Raw genomic sequence first — 19475 nt, 5'->3', positions numbered from 1 at the left:
CTTGCTGTTATCTTAAGTCAACTATTCAAAAATGACTTTTACACTGTAATGTAAGAGACAATAATTTGCAAGAAGTAGAGTTAACAAAATGACTTCAACAAAAACCTCTTTTTGGCGGACAGAGTTCTAAAATTGAGGGGGGAAATGAGCAAAGAGATAAGAAAATTGTTGATACTGACAGTAAATTGAGCGTGGTTGGAAATGGCAAGAGTGGAATATGGAATATGTAGAAGAAGAAAAGAGAAAAAAATTGATGGAAGTAAGGAGAGAAATCTTAACAGAAGTACCAGTGATAACCAAAGATAAGCTGATGGAAGGAGCAGAAGGAGGCTTTCGAGTTTTCATAAGATACGAAATGAGCAACAAGTTGCGAAGAGAAGTCCACATAAGACTTACCAAGAAAGTAATCAGAATACTAATGCTACAAATGGCAAGAGACATAAGACTGCACCATGACTGGAAAGATATAGGTTGATGTAATGAGAGCTTATAATAAAAATTAAGTTCAATTTAGTTAAATTTAGAGTATCATGTATAAAATGAAGCGATAATAGTTATAGTTAAATAAATGATTAATAATGATAATAATGCATATATATATGCATTATTTATCAGCACAAATGGAACACAAACGTAACAAAGGCAACAGTAAAAATAATGGCTTTCTGTTGTGATGGTCTCTTGTGACGAGCTGATAGACAGAGAAAGAAAGCAGTATGCTCCCTCCCATATTTGGGCATACCAGGGGTTGTGACATAATACATACCTATTTCCCTGGCCTACCTGATAAAGGAAGAGATCCTGTGGCTTAGTGGCTAACATAACTGCCTGATATGTAATACAGCCCAGGTTCGATTCCCAGTAAGGGTATGGCTAGCTGATGAGAGCTAAATAGTTTGAAATAGATCTATACTAGTCTCCCTTTATTTATTTATCAGCACAAATGGAATATATATATGTGTGTGTGTGTGTGTGAGAGAGAGAGAGAGAGAGATATTATGAAATCTCTTATAAATTGCAAATGGAGACTATGAGAGGTTTAAAAACTTTAGAAAATACCAATGTAGGAGGAAGTTATTCAGAAAATAGTGGAAGGTTCTGAAATGAGTAAATTGATATTTGAAATTAGAGAACAAGAAGATTAACAATTTTATAAGGTAGAGGATTTATTTTACCAGTGGTTAGATAAAAAAACATGGAAATGAAAAAGTTGAAAAATGTTTATAATATAAGAATAATAGAATAATACAGATAACAATACAAAGGTATATAATCAGGGAATAGATTCAAGATGATATAATGAATTGTTATAAATGAATCCAATACCTAGAATATTTCGTCCAAAATGAAGGAATAATAGTTATAGTCAAATAAATGATGTACAATGATAATGTATACATATATACTAGATTGATAACTGTTTTTATTATACAATTGAAAGTGAGGACTGTGGAAATGATGTACAAAAACCTTGCAACCAAACGACATGCTGTATGTGACTGAAGAAGCTTCTATGTATTATGTGTTGTCTGTCTTTGTCTGTCTTTGTCTGTCCAAAAAAGAAAAATATTCTTTTTTTAAAAAAGAGAGAGAGAGAGAAGGAAAAGGAACAAGAAATGACCTTTAATGATTTTTGGGTTTGCGGGAATACCACCCCAAGAAAAAATAAATTAAGAGCTGGAAGAGACACCTGCAACAATAGAAAAAGAAAGCAAGAGAGGAGGAGAGAAAATGAGAAGAAAAGGAGGGAAGGAAGAGAGAGGTGAGGAGAGGAAGACAGAAGGGAGAAGGAGAAAAGGAGAGAGGGTAGGAAGGGGAAGAGAGACGTAGGGGAGAGGTAAGGGAAGAAGGAAGGGAAAGGAGAGGAGGAAGGAAGAAAGTAGAGAAGGGAAGGAGGGAGAGAAAGGAAGAGAGGAGAGGAGAGGAAAGGAAGGGAAGAAAGATAGAGATGAGGAGAGGAAGATGGTAGGGAGAAGGAGAGAGGGTAGGAAGGGGAAGAGGAAGAGAGGAGGAGGGGAGAGGTAAGGGAAGAAGGAAGGGAAAGGAGGGAGGAAGGAAGTAGAGAAGGGAGGGAGGGAGAAAAGAAAGGGAGAAGAAGGTGATGTCAAAAGAGGCGAGGGATGGTAACCAAAGCAACTCAAATGGAATATTATAATTTTATAAATGGAATGACAAATGTATAAGAATGACAAATGCAAAAAAGAATAATAACTATGTGAATGTATATCTATAATTGTATATGGAGAACAAAAAATAAAAAACTTTAAAAAAAAACACTTTTTATATTCAATACCTGAGAATCAGAATGAGCTTCAAACTGGCCATATCCTCCTCCAGTCTGGTCAAAGGTGTACATCAGACGGAGATCTTCCTCATGCAATTCATGCCCTTCTACAACCATTTTGCCTAATTTAAATAAGAGAATTCTGTATGTTAAAACTTGATCATTCAATTTTAAAATGATCTTTAACTATTCTCTCTTTCATTTGAAAGATAAACATACGTATCAATATGACTTTGTATTTATCCCTGTAATAAATTGTTCACTTTTTTCATCCAAATACTTTGGTTTATTTAGCATTAGACAGGCATCCTTCAGGGAATAGGTAGTCCTTGACATATGATGAGGCTAACGGAGCTTGCCAGTTACAGCCTTTGTCATGACAGTTGTAAAATGGGTCAATCAAGGGCCTGACCAATTTGGCTTTTTAGCAGTGGTTGTTAAGCAAAAGAGACAGTCGTAAAATCGTAGCAGTCATAAAGTGAACAAGGCGGTTGTAAAGTGAACACTGAAGTCATTAAGCAAACCATGGGTGCAATTCTACCAAAAAACACAAGTAAGGGCCAAGTTTTGGTACAGTTAACAATGTAGTTATATGACTGCAGGATATTGCAAGTGCTGTACATGGGACCATGTTGCAGAGCATTTGAAGTCCAGTCATGTGACCACAGAAGAGGTTGAACTGTTAGAACTTCAGATTCAGGTTCTAAGTATCAAGGACTGCCTGTACTGGAAAATTAATAACATTAATGTTAAAATCCAGAACATTGGGTTTACGTTTGTTGTAAGAATGGTGGCAGGAACTGGATATGTCTAGTTTAATGACAAAAAGGACTAGCATGACAGCAGTGTTCCATTATCTAAGGGGCTGCCAAAGAGAAGAGGGGGTCAACCTGTTCTCCAAAGCACTGGAAGGCAGGACAAGAAGCAAGGGTGGAAATTAACCAAGGAAAGAAGCAACCTAGAACTAAGGAGAAATTTCCTGACAGTTACAACAAACAGAGAAACGATCTGCTCCCAGAAACTGTGGGTGCTCCAACATTGGAGGTTTTTAAGAAGAGATTGGACAACCGTTTGTCTGAAATGGCGTAGAGTTTCCTGTTTGAGCAGGGGGTTGGACTAGAAGACCTCCAAGGTCCTTTCCAACTCTTGTTATTCTGTCATTCTCTTATTCTGTATTTAAATTTACATTGATGAGACAACACTATCACATTACACTTAAATGCTTTTCAACAGTGCCTGCTAAACTCAGCATGCAGTTGCACTCCCATCATTCTACATTTGTACATTGTGCAGGTTTCCTTTTAGAAGTTTATTTGTCAAAAGTACTAACAATTTGCAGAGTCTGTCTAGTCATTTTTTAAAAAAATTAAGACTCTTAACTACTTCTGGTTTTAGCAGTCAGGAATAGCAATTTTACAGGCATCTATTAGCCGAAATCCTGAGACTTAAATAGATTTGTTTGGAGATCTTGAGCCCAAGAAATATTTCCTATGGTTTTTGGTATCCTGGATGCTACAATGTATATTTGCATAGCCTCTCCAGCCTGATGCTTTACATAATTGCTGCCACATTCATTATGTTTTATAGACAAAGGAAAAGGCCAATAGGGACTCAGAAGGTAAGGCATCTCCAAAATATTCTTAAGCTTAAAATAGTAAACCTCAACATCCAGAGAGACAAGAGAAAATCTTGGCTCTTCGTGGTACCTTTGAGGATGATAATGTTAACTTGAACTGAAAATTGGAATTCACTGTATTGATTAGGGTTAGGATTAAGCAAGACCAAAAAAGGTATAATGTTAAATAAATGCTATCTCTAGCACTTCATTTTTTAGTTGAAAGCAAAATATTCCCAGTTTTTAACTATAAAATATTATTTTCCTTGGCAAAAGTGATGGAAATAGAAGAAAGGTGAATAAAAATAATGGGAATGAAAAACTACTAGCACTAGAAGGGACAGGATATGCAGTTAACAGGAACTGAGCTTAATTAAGTATGTCAAGCTCCTATATGTGCATCACATAACTTGTAAAAAATTATTATAAAAATACAAAAAAGAATGCAAAAGAGTACAAAAACAAATTCTACTCTGTCAATTTAAATAATCCCCTGACATTTTCTGGCTTTCAATGAGTACTTTAACTGTTTCCCTCTTTGCAATGATTTTCCAATATATTTATAATCCATAAATATTTGATATTAGTTTATTTATGAGTTTTGGAGGCTGCCTGACTTTGGATGGGTTACAATCCAAAGAATGACTTTGGATGGGTTACAAACACAATCCTTGTAACATAAAATTCAAATGACAGAGGCTTCCAAATGTCACACTCAGTGATGGGTTCTGGATTCCGTTCCAACCGGTATGGTTGGAACGAGCCCAGCGTCATCTACATGGACGTGCACAGCACGCGTATGCGTCTTATACCGCTTCCGCGAGCCTGCTCAGCTGTACGCCGTTTGCGTGCGCAGAAGCACCAAAGACTTAAAAGGCTTAAAAGACCGGTAAGGAACTCAGGCGGGCGGGTAAGCCCTCCGGAGCACCGTACTAGAACAGTATCCGGTGCTCCGGGCAGGCGTCAATACACCCGTACTGGGGTGTACTGCCTGCAACCCACCACTGGTCCCACTCCAAGGAGAGCAGCCAAGTTGTTACATAGAAAGGAATATTGTAGCTTTTAAATACTACCCAATCTATTAGTAGGTTATAATATATTCCAGAAGCTAAATGCAATCCAAGAATATCACAGATTTATAACAATGCTGAATGGTTACCAACCTGTCTTCTGAAATTCTTCCAACAGTTCACTTGGCAATTCTTTGATAGCAGCCATTACAGATTTAAAGGAACCTTTAAGTCGCTTCCCAAGCACCATATGATCAGGTTCTGCTCTCAAACGGATTCCATACTTATCTTTATCAGTGGATAAAGTCACTTTGCGGACATTAAGTTCCTTCATATTTAATAACATACACATATCCCCCACAAAGAAATAAAAAGAATAAAGAAGAATACATTATTATTTTCAAACTGCAACAAATGTTGTACAGAAAAGACAAGGCAAGAATATCAAACAACTGTTTGTGCATAATTCTAACGTTGTGTGGTTATATTTAAGGAAAGAAAAGGAGTCTCAACCTATTCAATATAAGAAAAAACTTTTACCAAAATATTAACCAAACATTCTGATGTATACGTACTTCCAATTTAATTCTAAAATTAAATTTTGCTTGTACTAGACATCCCTCTATTGGACTAGGTCTCCCTTTTTCAGGTTGTACAATCTTTAGTCACTTTGGAAAGGCAATGATCATGTAGAAAGTAATTAGTTGCCTTAATAACTAAGCCTTCTACAACTAAGCTGTAATCAAATATATATGTTTATATGCAGTACAATATTATAATATGAGATAATTTAATTCAGCCTAGTGAAACTTTGATACCACTATTTCTGACAAATGGATCTGTCTGTTAAATATACTGCATTTCCTATTTTACATCCCAAAGTTGTTCTAGTATATTTATGCTAAAATACTGTTGCTGTTAAGAGATCCCCTGTTTGGCCAAGCAAATGTATAAACAATATTATAAAGAGTATCTATGACTTTTATGACCTTTAAGAATCTAATACACAAAGCCACAGAAGGTCACTCTGCCTGGCGGGTTACATTCAAATTTCTAAAGCAAATAAAGGTCCCAAATGGCTTATTTTCCAAAGCGGAACATCAGTTTATAAGCAGATGTTTGAAAAACAATGCTTAGCTTTAAACGCAAAATATTTTTTGGTGTTTTCATTTATTTCTTGGGTAGAAAATTCCACACATTGGGTTTTACTTCATTTACAGTTTAATCAATTGTGAAAGCAAAATGGGACTGAATGAATGAAAAGCATGTCAATGGGTCACAATAAATAGTTTATTTTATATTCCCATCAGACTTATTCCAAAGGAATAGACATATTGTAGTTTAGATTCTCAAGAGAAATTGAGACTATCGACTACAAGCTCCCTTTAATTAAAAGTAGTCCTCAACCTACGACCACAATTGAGCCCAAAATTTTTGTTTTTAAGTGAAAAATTTGTTAAGTGAGTTTTGATCCACTTTATGATTTTTTTGCCGCAGTTGTTAAGTGAATCACTGCAGTTGTTAAATTATTAACATGGTTGTTAAGTGAATCTGGCTTCCCCATTGACTTTGCTTTTCAGAAGGTAACAAAAGTTGATCACATGACCCCGGGACACTACAGCCATCATATGAACCAGTTACCAAGCATCCTAATGTAAATCACATGACCATGGGGAAGCTGGATCATTAGTGTGAAAAATGGTCATAAGTCACTTATGTAACCAGTGCCATTGTAACTTTGAACGGTGTCCTTAAATTAAAAGACACAGAAAGAATATGAAAGTATTTTTTGAAAAATTAAACTCAACAACACATGTAGCTAATCTGTTCCCTTTAAATTTCCATAAAACTTCTGAAATCTACATTATATTGAAAAATTCTGAAACAATATTCATGATCTGTATTTATATATTAAGAACATGCATGCTTCAAAAATAATTTGGAGAAGTGCTTGAAACACTGCATAAGCCCAGGACAGTGTCTGTTTAGCTTTCTAAGTCAGCCAGGAGAAAGGAGCAGCTTCTATTAAGAGTGTACGCATTGACATGGATGGATGCAACTCTTGGGGGGAGGAGGGGAGGCTCCTTTAATGAAAACCAGAAAGGTCTTTTGCTCAGGCATTCCCCAGAGAACTAGTTCAAATAATTTCCAACACATGCACAAGTCTCATAAATGTTGTAGCAGAAGAGCCAAATAGGCTGTTGCAGCCAAACATCAAAAGGAATCTGGAAGCCCTTTTCTATTTGCCTCTTATTTACATTTGTTAGTCTGAAATGATACTATCAGAGTCCCTTTAATAAATAAGTAATTTTTTTGGGGGGGAGCAAGGTCAAATATCTGTGTCCTTATCATGCATGATATATACCAACCTCAGAATTTATTTTGACTTGCTAGCTTAAACTTTGTACTCATCTATTGAACTCCTATATAGGTAATAGCTATAGCTTGCTAAACTGCTAATTAGTACAAGATAAAAAATGTTCACAATATAGACAGAAAATCCATACTTCACATATTTTTTCCACAGACAAATATGTGTAGCTTTGGATCATTTTCTTAATAAATAAATGAACAAGGACAATGTTTTTACTCATTTCTTTAATTAAGTGCTTTTTAGGGCTTGTGTGAAAACAGATCACGTTTTAGGTCATAACTATGGAAAAATATTGAAAATTCAAAAGGATTCCAAAACTTTTAAGCACCACTGATACTGCCTATTTCTTAGAGCCGTGATAGCGAGCCTATGGCAAGCATGCCACAAATGGCATGTGGAGCCATATTTCCGAACTTCTGATTGGCCTGTTTTTGCCCTCCCCAGGCTTCGGAGGTTCATGTTATATTAAATTTCTAGTCAACATGTTAATTGTTCCTCAATCAAGATTTGACATTCTCCTTCTGTTTTCAAACATCTATTTTAATCTAAACAAAGTCAGGTTACAGTTGATTAGGATATATTCCTCCTTTTCATTAGGCAAACTTTTCAACAGATAAGATTTGTCATTTTGGACATGCTTTATACACTTAGATAATTCTTTAATTATCATGAACCTATTTAAAGCTGGACTTCTAGCATCATGTACAATATGGATAAAGCATTTAACAGTCAGTGAATAACTACAATAATACAACTGCTATTTTTGAACGTGAACTATCATCACCTTCTGTACTTTTTGATTTGACAAATTTGAACAAAGATGAGAGAGTTTTTAACATACTTGTTCATCTTACCTCAAGTATATACTTTTCTAAGGACTTGATGTCTTCCAGTGCTTGAGAATCCTGATGGATGATCACCACTTCTTTCAATGGATACTAAAATCAAATTCAAGAACTTTAGTCCCAGAAAAGAAAATTGAGCAGCATTGCAAAATGTCATGTTGTCTATTTAACGTCTATATAATCGTCTTTCTGCAGCTCATTGATTTACTTCTGAAAATGGAGAACATCTTACCTTTACTGGGATGGTTTTCCTATCTCTGATTACACGTCCCAGCTCAATAACAGACTGCATCCAAGAAACAGCACTTTCTATGTTTTTGTCGATCAGGTCTTCCCTAGATTGAAAGAGCAAACAATTTTTTATCTCAATGTATGCAGAGTTCCAGAAACCAAGAACACATAGGATTAAAATAGCGCAAACAAACTGAAAAAATAATATGAAAAAAAAAGATCAGACATTAAAGCAATAGAACAAAACCACCAAATATAAGATCGTTCATTTTCCAAGTATATACATACATCACATAATTGCTATAAATTGAACATATTCCTCATTCAAATAGCACAGAAAAAAATAACAAAGATGTTACAAAAGTAAAACAAAGATTTACATGCTCAGGACCAGACTTTACAGCCAAGTCATTATTAAATGTGGATATGAAATGGGATATATACCCCATTATTATCTAGATACTACTCTAGAGGAGAGAGGACTCTTGGTTTATTACAAATTTTTTATTGAATACAAGTCAAAGGAAGTCAATGTACAGTACTTTTTAATTATTTTTACAAATGGTAATAATATTAGGCATCATTAACTGAAAAAATAAGACAACTAAACTCCACAAATTAACTTATTACTCTTTAACTAACCATAGAGCTTTCTAATACACATTAGGACTAGGGGAGACATGATAGCAGGGTTCCAATATCTCAGGGATTGCCATAAAGAATAGGGAGTCAAATTATTCTCCAAAGCACCTGAGGACAGGACAAGAAGCAATGGGTGGAAACTAATCAAGGAGAGAAGCAACTTAGAACTAAAGAGAAATTTCCTGACAGTTAGAACAATTAATCAGTGGAACAACTTGCCTCCAGAACTGGAAGTTTTTAAGAAGATGTTGGATAACCATTTGTCTGAACTGGTATAGGGTTTCCTGCCTAGGCAGGGGGTTGGATTAGAAGACCTCCAAGGTCCCTTCCAACTCTGTTATTTTATTCTGTTACATAATAATATTTCAAAGGCACTTGAACAAGCTACAGAGCCCAAGCTACTTCTGCTGTGGCAGCTTTCACCATATTTTTACGCTTTAAAAATCCACAACACTGAAAGAAGAGATTTTTCTTCTCAATAATATCCTTTTATATCTTGAGAAATTCCTTTAATCGCCTTCATTACAGACTCAGATGTGCAAAACAAACAGCACAAGCAAGAATGAGACACATCCAAATCAAACAAATTCTTTTTGCCGATCAAAGAAACAAGCATCACAGTTTCAGTCAATATTTCCAAATAGCTTAACTTGAAACAGCTGATATTCTGCGACAACATCTTTAACACCATCCGACAAAAACTTCTGTCCTTCCCAGATCCTTGGGCTTAATAGGTGAATAAAAATGCCAAATAAAGTCTAAATATCTGGACCAAACATAATGCTTGGCCATTGATATAGTTCAGCCTCACCTTTCAAGAATATTGGTTTTGCTGGTTGACTTGCTTACAGGTCCCAAAGGGCAATTACTAGAGCTAGAAGAATGAATAAGCCAAACTCCCAGGTACTGCCATTCTAAATCGATGCTTTGAGCCTTAAGAAAGTCCTTACTTTCTTTAATATATCCCCACAATATAGGCCTTATCTCCATTATAGTCATCAGGACTGGACATGGAAGATGTAATCAATAAAAGGTTACAATTAGTTTTAACATATATTTTTTTCCATTGTCATGGTTGTCCTTGAATACATAACTGCAATATATCTTCTATAATTTACCGTACTTGATTATTTATTAACGGAAACTGTGTTCTGCCAATCAGAAGAGATTGTTGATGATTTATGTACTGTACATAAAAATGCAATAAAGCATCTACCGGTAAGCTTTAAAAATAATTAATCAACCCACATAGCATGTTACTCAATCTGTTAGCACCAGGTTGCACAACCGATACAGGAAATACCAAAAGTAAAAACTAAATCAATTCAATCCCAAAATCTGTCAAGCTCTCAAGATTGCCTATATTATGACTACAAAGGTTAAGCTAGCGTCTTTAGCAATGATCTATTTCAAAAGAATTAAAAGGCCTCAAAGTTTTTTTCAGGTTATCAATGACACATACAGAGAATTCCAACAGTACAGAACAAATGCAAGTTAAACACTAAACTAAGCTGATAATTACACAGTTGCTCACCTAACTTGAGGAAGCATGAGGTAGTGAATGCTATCAGTATTCTTCTCCTGAATACAAGCAGGATGAATAAGAGTCTTCAAATTCTGGTACATTAGTTCGGTAATAAACGGAGTATAAGGTGCCTGAAATGACAATATGGTCTTAACTCGCATTATACTGCATATTCTAAATTCTTGATTGATTATAAATTTTACAGAGAAGATTACTGAATCTCATCTACGTCATTTCTACACTGAATGCTAACAGGATTTACACAATGAAAAGACAATTGTGCCAGCAATCAAAATTGTATTTTATTCATCTGTTTTCCTCTATCAGAAACTGTAAGACAGATGGAGCTCTATTACATTATCTTTCTTCCATCCAGTGGCTGGACTCCAAGTTTCAATATAACATAAAGCAATCTAATGAACAACATGAGAACACAAAATGTTATAGCTTATCTGATAGCACCTGGTTCTCTATAACTGCTCTATGAACAATCATCCTGAGAAATCAGTAAGAACAGGATGTACATTTATTCTGTTTTGTATCAGCTAAGATACATTAGAAGACTCTAACTTCCAGTTTATGCTGGAGAGCCGCAATATTTCCTTCAATTGCCAAACAAGATGTCCAGAGCTACTCCGCACTTACACACACATATAGCAATAGCATTTAGACTTACATACAGCTTCATAGTGCTTTCCAGCCCTCTCTAAGCGGTTTACTGAGTCAGCATATTGACCCCAACAATCTGGGTCCTCATTTTACCGACCTCAGAAGGATGGAAGGCTGAGTCAACCTTGAGCCTGGTGAGATTCGATCTACCAAATTGCAAGCAGCTGGCAGTCAGCAGAAATAGCCTGCAGTACTGCATTATAACCATTGTGCTACTGCAGTTTATGCCATATAGTTACATTCCCACTAAAAGGGAAGAGAAAATAACAACGAAATCTTTCCCTCTCAGAAATCTTTTGCACAATTGCCGTTTCTCCTGTGGATATTAGAAGTACGAATACAATTTGTTCTTGTTCTCCAGTGAGTTGACATAACCATTATTTTGTCTTTCTTGCTTTCCCTTGTCCTTTCTTTTCAATTTAGTTTCCTCTTAGCATGGCTTATTTAGATTGTAGTATAGAAGTTCTGCATTCAATTGTTACAAGTCATAGTGTTTAAATAAAACTCAATTTTGATAAAAAGCTATATTAATAACAAACTGGGAGTCAAATATGGCTGATATGTAGTAAAGAATACTTCAAATGCAATTAGCTTCAGAATTATCTATATTTAATGTTGGCCTGACTACAAAGGGAAATTATTAGTAATGGTCTGGTCAGGAAGAGTGCAGTTTTTTTTTAAAAAATGAATTCTTAAAAAAAAATGAATTTGGTCTTATAACCATAAACTATACTCCATCAGAATATATATACACTATATTGCCAAAAGTATTCGCTCACAACTGCTTCTGATTATGTGGATGGGTGAGCGAATACTTTTGGCAATATAGTGTAGCTTTGGCTACAGCCTCCTTCTATCTAAGGTAATAGTAGAATCAATGCTGATTGTAATATACTCTCACCATAAGTCTGCACATGGAGTAGAGGACGCTGAATAAGGTTTCTAAGGCCATAATGCAGTCTTCTGTTCCATTCTCACCCTACCCATTTAGAGACAAAAGAGTAATTAGACAATTTTTTTTAATTTGTTCACATATTTTAAGCAAAATAGCAATCAGGTGTGAATAAAATATTAATTCCATCAAAAAGCATCTATTTTGAAGCTGCTTGAAGCCGCTATTTCTATAAATAAAGCAACATAAAAGCAACTCAAATAAATGTCATGAATATATAAATGGGGGGAAAATTAATTTACCTTTAACCTCCGTCGATTCATTCTGACATACCAGTTGGTTAGAATGTCTACAAATTTAACCAGTCGAGGAACTACTGTGTACAGTCTGTAGGCTAAAAATTAAAGGGGGGAAAATGTGTAATTGTTTTTGTTTTTTGTTTTTCATTTCAGTCTCTTTTTCTCACAGAATGATTTGGTTAATACTGCAACAATGTTGTGACAAAATAATTAAAAAAGAGGAAGCATTTTTTTTTTAATTTAACTTTGCAAATCCACTACCAATCCCAGATTCAAACTTGCATTAACAATTTTTGCTTAAGATTAGTGACAGACGAATAGGAATTAAATCTACACTGAACAGGAATATGGGGATGCATTTATAGGGCAGTTTCCATAAATGCAGCAGTCTCTGAGAAGATGGTCCCCTGAGTTCCTGCCAAATCCAAAGCATTTGCATTTTTTAAATTGATGTCTATGTTGCAATGAAGGGATACGCACAGATACAAACAGACAGACAGACAGACCGACTGACCACTGTTAGAGCTTTAATCAATAAGACTTTTCTGATTAAACAAATGGCAGAAATAATTATTTCACCAGCAAATCACATTTTGGGATGGATTTCTACTTTCTGCTTATGACCGATATGATAAATATATGTGAAAGGTATTTATTTTAACAGTGGTAGCTATCTACCGGTCACATCTACTTAACCCATTAGAGCAGGGAGGCAGGGAATGATGTGGGTCCCATCCTCGAGGAAGGTACACCTGGTGGGACTCAGAAGAAGGACCTTCTCCATTGTGGCTCCCTCTCTCTGGAACATCATTCCCCCAGAGATTAGAACAGCCCCCACTCTATACTCTTCCGGAAGGCGCTGAAGACCTGGTTCTACCAGTGGGCCTGGGCAACCCAGAGTGGGATGGAGTCCAATAAATGGCTCGTTTGATCTGCTGTTGCTGGGGCAGATTTTATTATATTAATTTATCTTATTCTTTTATTAGTTTATTGTTTTTTAACTTGGTTTTAAATACGTAAGCCATCTTTAGTCTCCATGGGCAAATAGGCAGCAATATAAATTTAATAAATAAATATTTTACCATTATATTTGTTCAGTTTCCACTGAAACTGGCAACTAACATTTAAAAATAAAGATATTAAATAAAAGATAAAAGCAAAAACTAGACCTATTGAAATGCGATGTTTTGAAGGGAAGGAGGGAAATGGTAGCAATGAAAATGAGGCATTTTTATACCAACATCTCCTTTCCCAACTCTCTGGACTAGATGCACACAGAGGAAAACAACATCAAAGCTGCTAAACAGAACTGGGTTGTGTCCATTAGGATGGCCAACAAGTTTTTAAAGAGCAACAGATACATAAAATATGTCAGTAATTGGCAGAGCAACTTTCTACAACAATGATAATTTCCACACACACCCCAAAAAAACCTGCACAAAAAGCCAATCAATTTCACTCAACATTCAACAAACCTGTATAATCTTATGGCTAAACAGATTGAGCATGCATATGGATCACAAGGCTAATTTGATCATAAAACACTGATAAAATGTACGTACCGGCCATCTCAGTCCTGAAGAACTGAATCAGTGATTGTGTGAAGGAAAGAATCCATTTATCCATGATGTTGTTGCTTTCTTTAATTGTATTCTCATTGTAAAGGAATTCCTTCCCATCTTTCTATGAACATGGATAAAAAATAAAACAAGGAATACAGTTTTGTTGCATGGAAAATGTTCGTAATTAGAACTTCGGGGGGCTTAACCAAGGGTTGAAAGCTAGCATTTTTGCGACAAATATACATAAAAACATGACTCCCGATTCTTGCAACTCATGTAGAGCCAGTAATAAATTTCATTGTTCTTAGGACAAGTTCTTCCATATGCAAACAACTACTAATATCCTGTATATCTGAGAATAAAAGATACCCCTTGAATGGCATTCAAAAGCCTTTTTTACCTTAACAACTATACCATTATGCATGATAATTTTCTATCCAGTCCTTCAGTTCAAATAGTTTGGCAAGGATATCATATCAATTTCAATTACATTAATAAGTCTAGAGACCTTTAAAACTAGATGTTTCATAGATGCTTTCAAGGTTCTCATTTAAGGACCTTTTATCTGGACTTCACTCCCATTGTAACATTTATTCATGAATAATTTTATTGGCATAATTGCCAAAGCACATCACTTATACAAATACATTTTCTAGGCAATGAGCACAACTACAAGGAGACCAATATTTCGGTACCAAAATGCAGTTCAGTGATTGAATATTTTTTAAAAGTAAAATATTAGGGCAAACTTGAATTGCTATATTGTGAAAAGTGCCTGGGGAGAGTCAGAAATAGCTGATTAATTATAAAACTTTGAAGCTCTGCTTTAACTATCCTTTAACTATCATAAAGGAAAATCACTGCCACCATGAGAAGCCAATAAGACGTATAAATGGCAAATTGCCTCCCATCCCACCAAGAGGTGTATAATTACAAGCTCCTCAAATGATCAATTTCCCACAAGCAACATCATGTATTTGAAAGTATATCTGTGATAAAGTTTTCCCTACCAAATGTTAGTTTCTATGCACAATTACTTTTCTGAAACGCAGTAGCTGAGAGCACAGATTAAATTTTGCGACAGGTACAAACATTCATTACGTCAGAAATCATCAATGAAGTTCTCAAATACAGTGAGAGTGAAACCAATATTTTATTATATTCTGATAGATATAAACAATTGCTGTTGTTGTTGCTGCTTCTACTACTGCTGCTGTTGCTATTAAATTCCAAAGATGGATCCCAGAGGCAGAGGACAGATTCCTATGATATTGGTGGGATGGGAGGCAATTTGCCATTTACATGTCCTGTTGGTGGCAGTGATTTTCCTTTATGATAGTTTCTTTTTAAAATAAATTCATCTCAATGGTTACAACAAAAGATGTTATAAAGCTGTGCTAATTCAAATATGGCAAAATTATCAATTAAGGACTTTGACAAGAACAGAAAGGGGTTTGAATTCCATAGATTAGCAAAAGTTTCAGCCATCAGAATTTGGATCATGAAGTTTCAAAAACTTCTGAAGGCCCTGCTGTATTATTATATTTAACCAATCTAGGACACAGATAAGTTTAAATTTAAACCCTACAATACTTTTATTATATCTGTGCATAGGGTTACAGCTTTTATTGCTTTGAAAAGCAATTATTCCAAAGCCATACTCTTAAGCAACCCAATGAACTACTTTTAAATCCAAAGTACTACTTCTGATTTCTGCTCTCAAGGGTGCTTCTATTAGTTAGAATAGCATGTATGCTTTCAGAGAAGTCATTTTGATGGTGAAAAAAGATCTATAACATAATATTGGTTTATAAACCACGAGGCTGGATCCAGGCGGTTGTGACCGCCTCGCTTCGGGAGGGGAACTTCCCCGCTGCACTGAAAGCAGCGGTGGTGAGACCCCTCCTGAAGAAACCATCTTTGGATCCAGCTATCCTTAATAACTATCGTCCAGTTTCCAACCTCCCCTTCCTGGGGAAGGTTGTTGAGAAGGTGGTGGCCTTCCAGCTCCAGCGGTCCTTGGAGGAAGCAAACTATCTAGACCCCTTCCAGTCAGGCTTCAGACCCGGTTACAGCACAGAAACCGCTTTGGTCGCATTGATCGATGATCTCTGGAGAGCCAGAGATGGAGGACATTCCTCCATCCTGGTCCTCCTTGACCTCTCAGCGGCTTTCGATACCATCGACCATGGTATCCTTCTGCGACGACTGCGGGAGGTGGGAGTGGGAGGCACCGTGCTGCGGTGGTTCTCCTCCTACCTCTCGGACAGGTCGCAGTCGGTGTTAGTGGGGGGGCAGAGATCGTCCCCTAGGCCCCTAACTTATGGGGTGCCTCAGGGCTCGGTCTTATCCCCCCTACTATTCAACATCTACATGAAACCGCTGGGAGAGATCATTCGCAGGCACGGGATTAGATACCATCAATATGCGGACGATACTCAATTGTATCTGTCCGCCCCGTGCCAACTCAATGAAGCGGCAGACGTGATGAACCGAGGCCTTGAAGCTGTTATGGACTGGATGAGGGTTAACAAGCTTGTGCTCAACCCAGAAAAGACCGAGTGGCTGTTGTGTTTCCCTCCCAAAAATTCGACCAATATTCCATCTCTCAGGCTGGGGGGTCAAATTTTATACCCCTCAGAGAGGGTTCGCAACTTGGGAGTCCTCCTGGATCCACAGCTATCATTTGACCACCATTTAATGGCTGTGACCAGGGGGGCATTCGCCCAGGTTCGCCTGGTGCGCCAGTTGCGACCCTACCTGAATCGGGAGGCTCTCACAACAGTCACCCGGGCCCTTGTGACCTCTAGGCTGGAATACTGCAATGTGCTCTACATGGGGCTGCCCTTGAAGAGCATCCGGCGACTTCAGCTAGTACAGAACGCGGCCGCGCGAGTGATTGTGGGTGCACCTCGGTTCACCCGCATAACACCTATCCTCCGCGAGCTGCGCTGGCTACCTGTTGATCTCCGGATGCGCTTCAAGGTGCTATTAGTCACCCATAAAGCCCTACATGGCAGTGGATCTGGATACTTGAGAGACCGCCTTCTGCCAATTACATCCCTGCGACCAATAAGATCACATAGATTAGGCCTCCTCCGCATTCCATCGGCCAGCCAATGTCGGCTGGCAACTACAAGGAGGAGGGCCTTCTCAGTAGTAGCCCCGACCCTTTGGAACGAGCTCCCCGTAGAGATTCGCACCCTCTCCACCGTCCAGGCCTTCCGCACAGCCCTTAAGAACTGGCTCGCCCGTCAGGCCTGGGGACAAGGATAGTTACCCCTCCCGAATGATGAATGTATGTTGCTTACTATTTTATTATATGTCTCTATCTTAACGTCTGTATTCCCCCTCCCCGATTTTATGTGAGCCGCCCTGAGTCCCCTCAGGGAAAAGGGCGGCCTACAAATACTAATAAAATCTAAATCTAAATCTAAATCTAAACTCGCTTCAGAACTACCTTGCTTAGCAATTGAATCTTTAAGTCCAATTGTGATTTGTAATTTGAAGACTATCTTTAAGTGGTCTAAAAACCAAGTCCTATTAGGAATAATAAAAGAGGTGGGCATGCTTAAGAAAAAAGTAAGAGAAGGTTAGATGGTTGTCTATAAAAATCTTTTTAAAAGTGTCTCATACAAGGGAAAGGCGATTTAAATATCTGTTGAACTGAGAGCAAGACAAGAACCATCAGATTAAAATTAAAAGCCATTAGAAGTGAAGATTATATTGTATATATTATGAGAATAATGGCTATAATTATGATGTATAATATTATGTATATTCAAAAGAGATTTGATACGGAAAGTACACTGTCATCGCACAAATGGAAACATGATGTATAACAAAGGAAAATGTATAATAAAAAATAATATGTAAAAAAAATAAGAAAAAAAACAGTATTATAGAATATTAGATGATGTTGTAACTCCCACTTCTGGAGGCTCTCAACTGAAGACTGGATGGACATATATCAGGCTGGATTTTGTGGATTCTTGCACAGAGTAATAAAACCAGGTATGGTAGCAGCTATTCCAACTAACATGTTTACTCTATTTCCAATTAACAAATAAGCTTTTATGAGCTGCATCTCACTTCATCTGATTCATAAATACACTCTGCCTTTCCTTCTACCACTCAATGAAGAAAGTAATAGATTAGGAGACTTTTCAGGATCCTCAAACTCATATATTCAATGATTCTATAATTCTTGGTTTTTCATCTTCTAACTAGCCTTCGTCATTATTTAATTTATGTTCCTGGCCCAGAGTTCTTCTTAGATATAAAAATGATATTGGGGACTGGTGCTTTCCTCTCTTCTCGTTAACTTTTTTTTATTAAATATATATATGAAATTTTGCACAAGTAGTCTGCTATGCCCCAGCAGAGATGCCCATAGCTATCACTATGACAAACTCAGTATCTGACATTAAATGTTTAAAACGGAACAGAATATTAAGATCAATAGTTCCAGACCCAGGTATATAATGTTGGTTTCACAGCTTTGTGGATCTAAATGTAGAGCTCCATACACCACATCTGATATTCTAATCATTGTGACAATGGCTCCAATAAGAGCAAAGATAAACTATATTTCCATTTGATTTTAAAACTGCACTGAGGCATATTGAGTGTAGTTTGATGAAAATAAGTCAAGAAAACTCCCCAAAATTTCTGGGAGCCAAGGAGCATATAAATTGAATAACAATAATACAAATAGAAGCCTGGGCTAAAAACTTGGATATGCAATAGAATTAGATAAATGGCAGAAACTATGGGATAGAAATGTTAAATTGACTATGTCAACTGCATATAAATAAAATTTGTATAAAATGGTAAGACTGGCTAAAATGTACAAAGATAGATCTGCTAAATGTTGGAAGTGTAATCAACCATTGGGTTCATACTATCATATGTGGTAGACTTGCCCAAAAGCTAAAAAAAATATTGGATGAAAATACATACTTGGTTGGGGGGGGAAATGATAAAGTAGCATATAGACTTGAAATCAGAGATATTTTTGTTGGGCATCCTACTGAAAAAATATGATAAAAAGACTATATCTATGGTTTTACATATACTAACTGCAGCCAGAATTGCATTTCAACAACAATAGAAAATTATGAGACTCTGTCAGATGAGAATGTAATTAAGAAAATACTAGAATGCGCAGAAATGGGTAGACTGATGCTTACTATTAAGGATAAAGAAGAAACTGAATATTTTTTGACGTGGAATGTATTTTATCAATGGTTGGACAATAGAAGCAGACGTTAGAAAGGAGGAGATATAAAAAGAGGAAATGTTAATGTGGAGAGAATTTGAAGATGAAGATGTTATGTATTATTGTAATTGTATTATTATATAGTTATATTAATATTACTGTGATAAATATAACAATAAATATGTGAATAATAACAACAACAACAACAACAACCTCTCCAAGGTGCTTTACCTTGTAGTAGTGGAGGGGCTTACACGCTCTAGTGATCCTAAGGGCTATGCTGACAGACAGCCTCAGGTGAAGGGC

General features: G+C 36.5%; 1 protein-coding gene across 2 annotated transcripts in view; it reads right to left on the bottom strand.

Moving 5' to 3' along the window:
* Positions 1–19475, bottom strand: part of IARS1 (isoleucyl-tRNA synthetase 1) — an 85223-nt gene that overhangs the window by 22304 nt on the left and 43444 nt on the right. For both annotated transcript variants that reach the window (XM_032209554.1, XM_032209555.1), the window contains exons 20-27: positions 13949–14069; positions 12390–12481; positions 12097–12174; positions 10536–10657; positions 8361–8463; positions 8138–8221; positions 5063–5237; positions 2294–2406 (exon numbers count right to left, since the gene is read on the bottom strand). In XM_032209554.1, coding sequence (XP_032065445.1) covers positions 2294–2406; positions 5063–5237; positions 8138–8221; positions 8361–8463; positions 10536–10657; positions 12097–12174; positions 12390–12481; positions 13949–14069 — 888 coding nt within the window. The remainder of the gene's footprint in view (positions 1–2293; positions 2407–5062; positions 5238–8137; positions 8222–8360; positions 8464–10535; positions 10658–12096; positions 12175–12389; positions 12482–13948; positions 14070–19475) is intronic.

Source organism: Thamnophis elegans, chromosome 2, assembly GCF_009769535.1.
Source record: "Thamnophis elegans isolate rThaEle1 chromosome 2, rThaEle1.pri, whole genome shotgun sequence".
Taxonomy (NCBI): Eukaryota; Metazoa; Chordata; class Lepidosauria; order Squamata; family Colubridae; genus Thamnophis; species Thamnophis elegans.
This window is presented reverse-complemented; position numbering and strand designations above follow the sequence as displayed.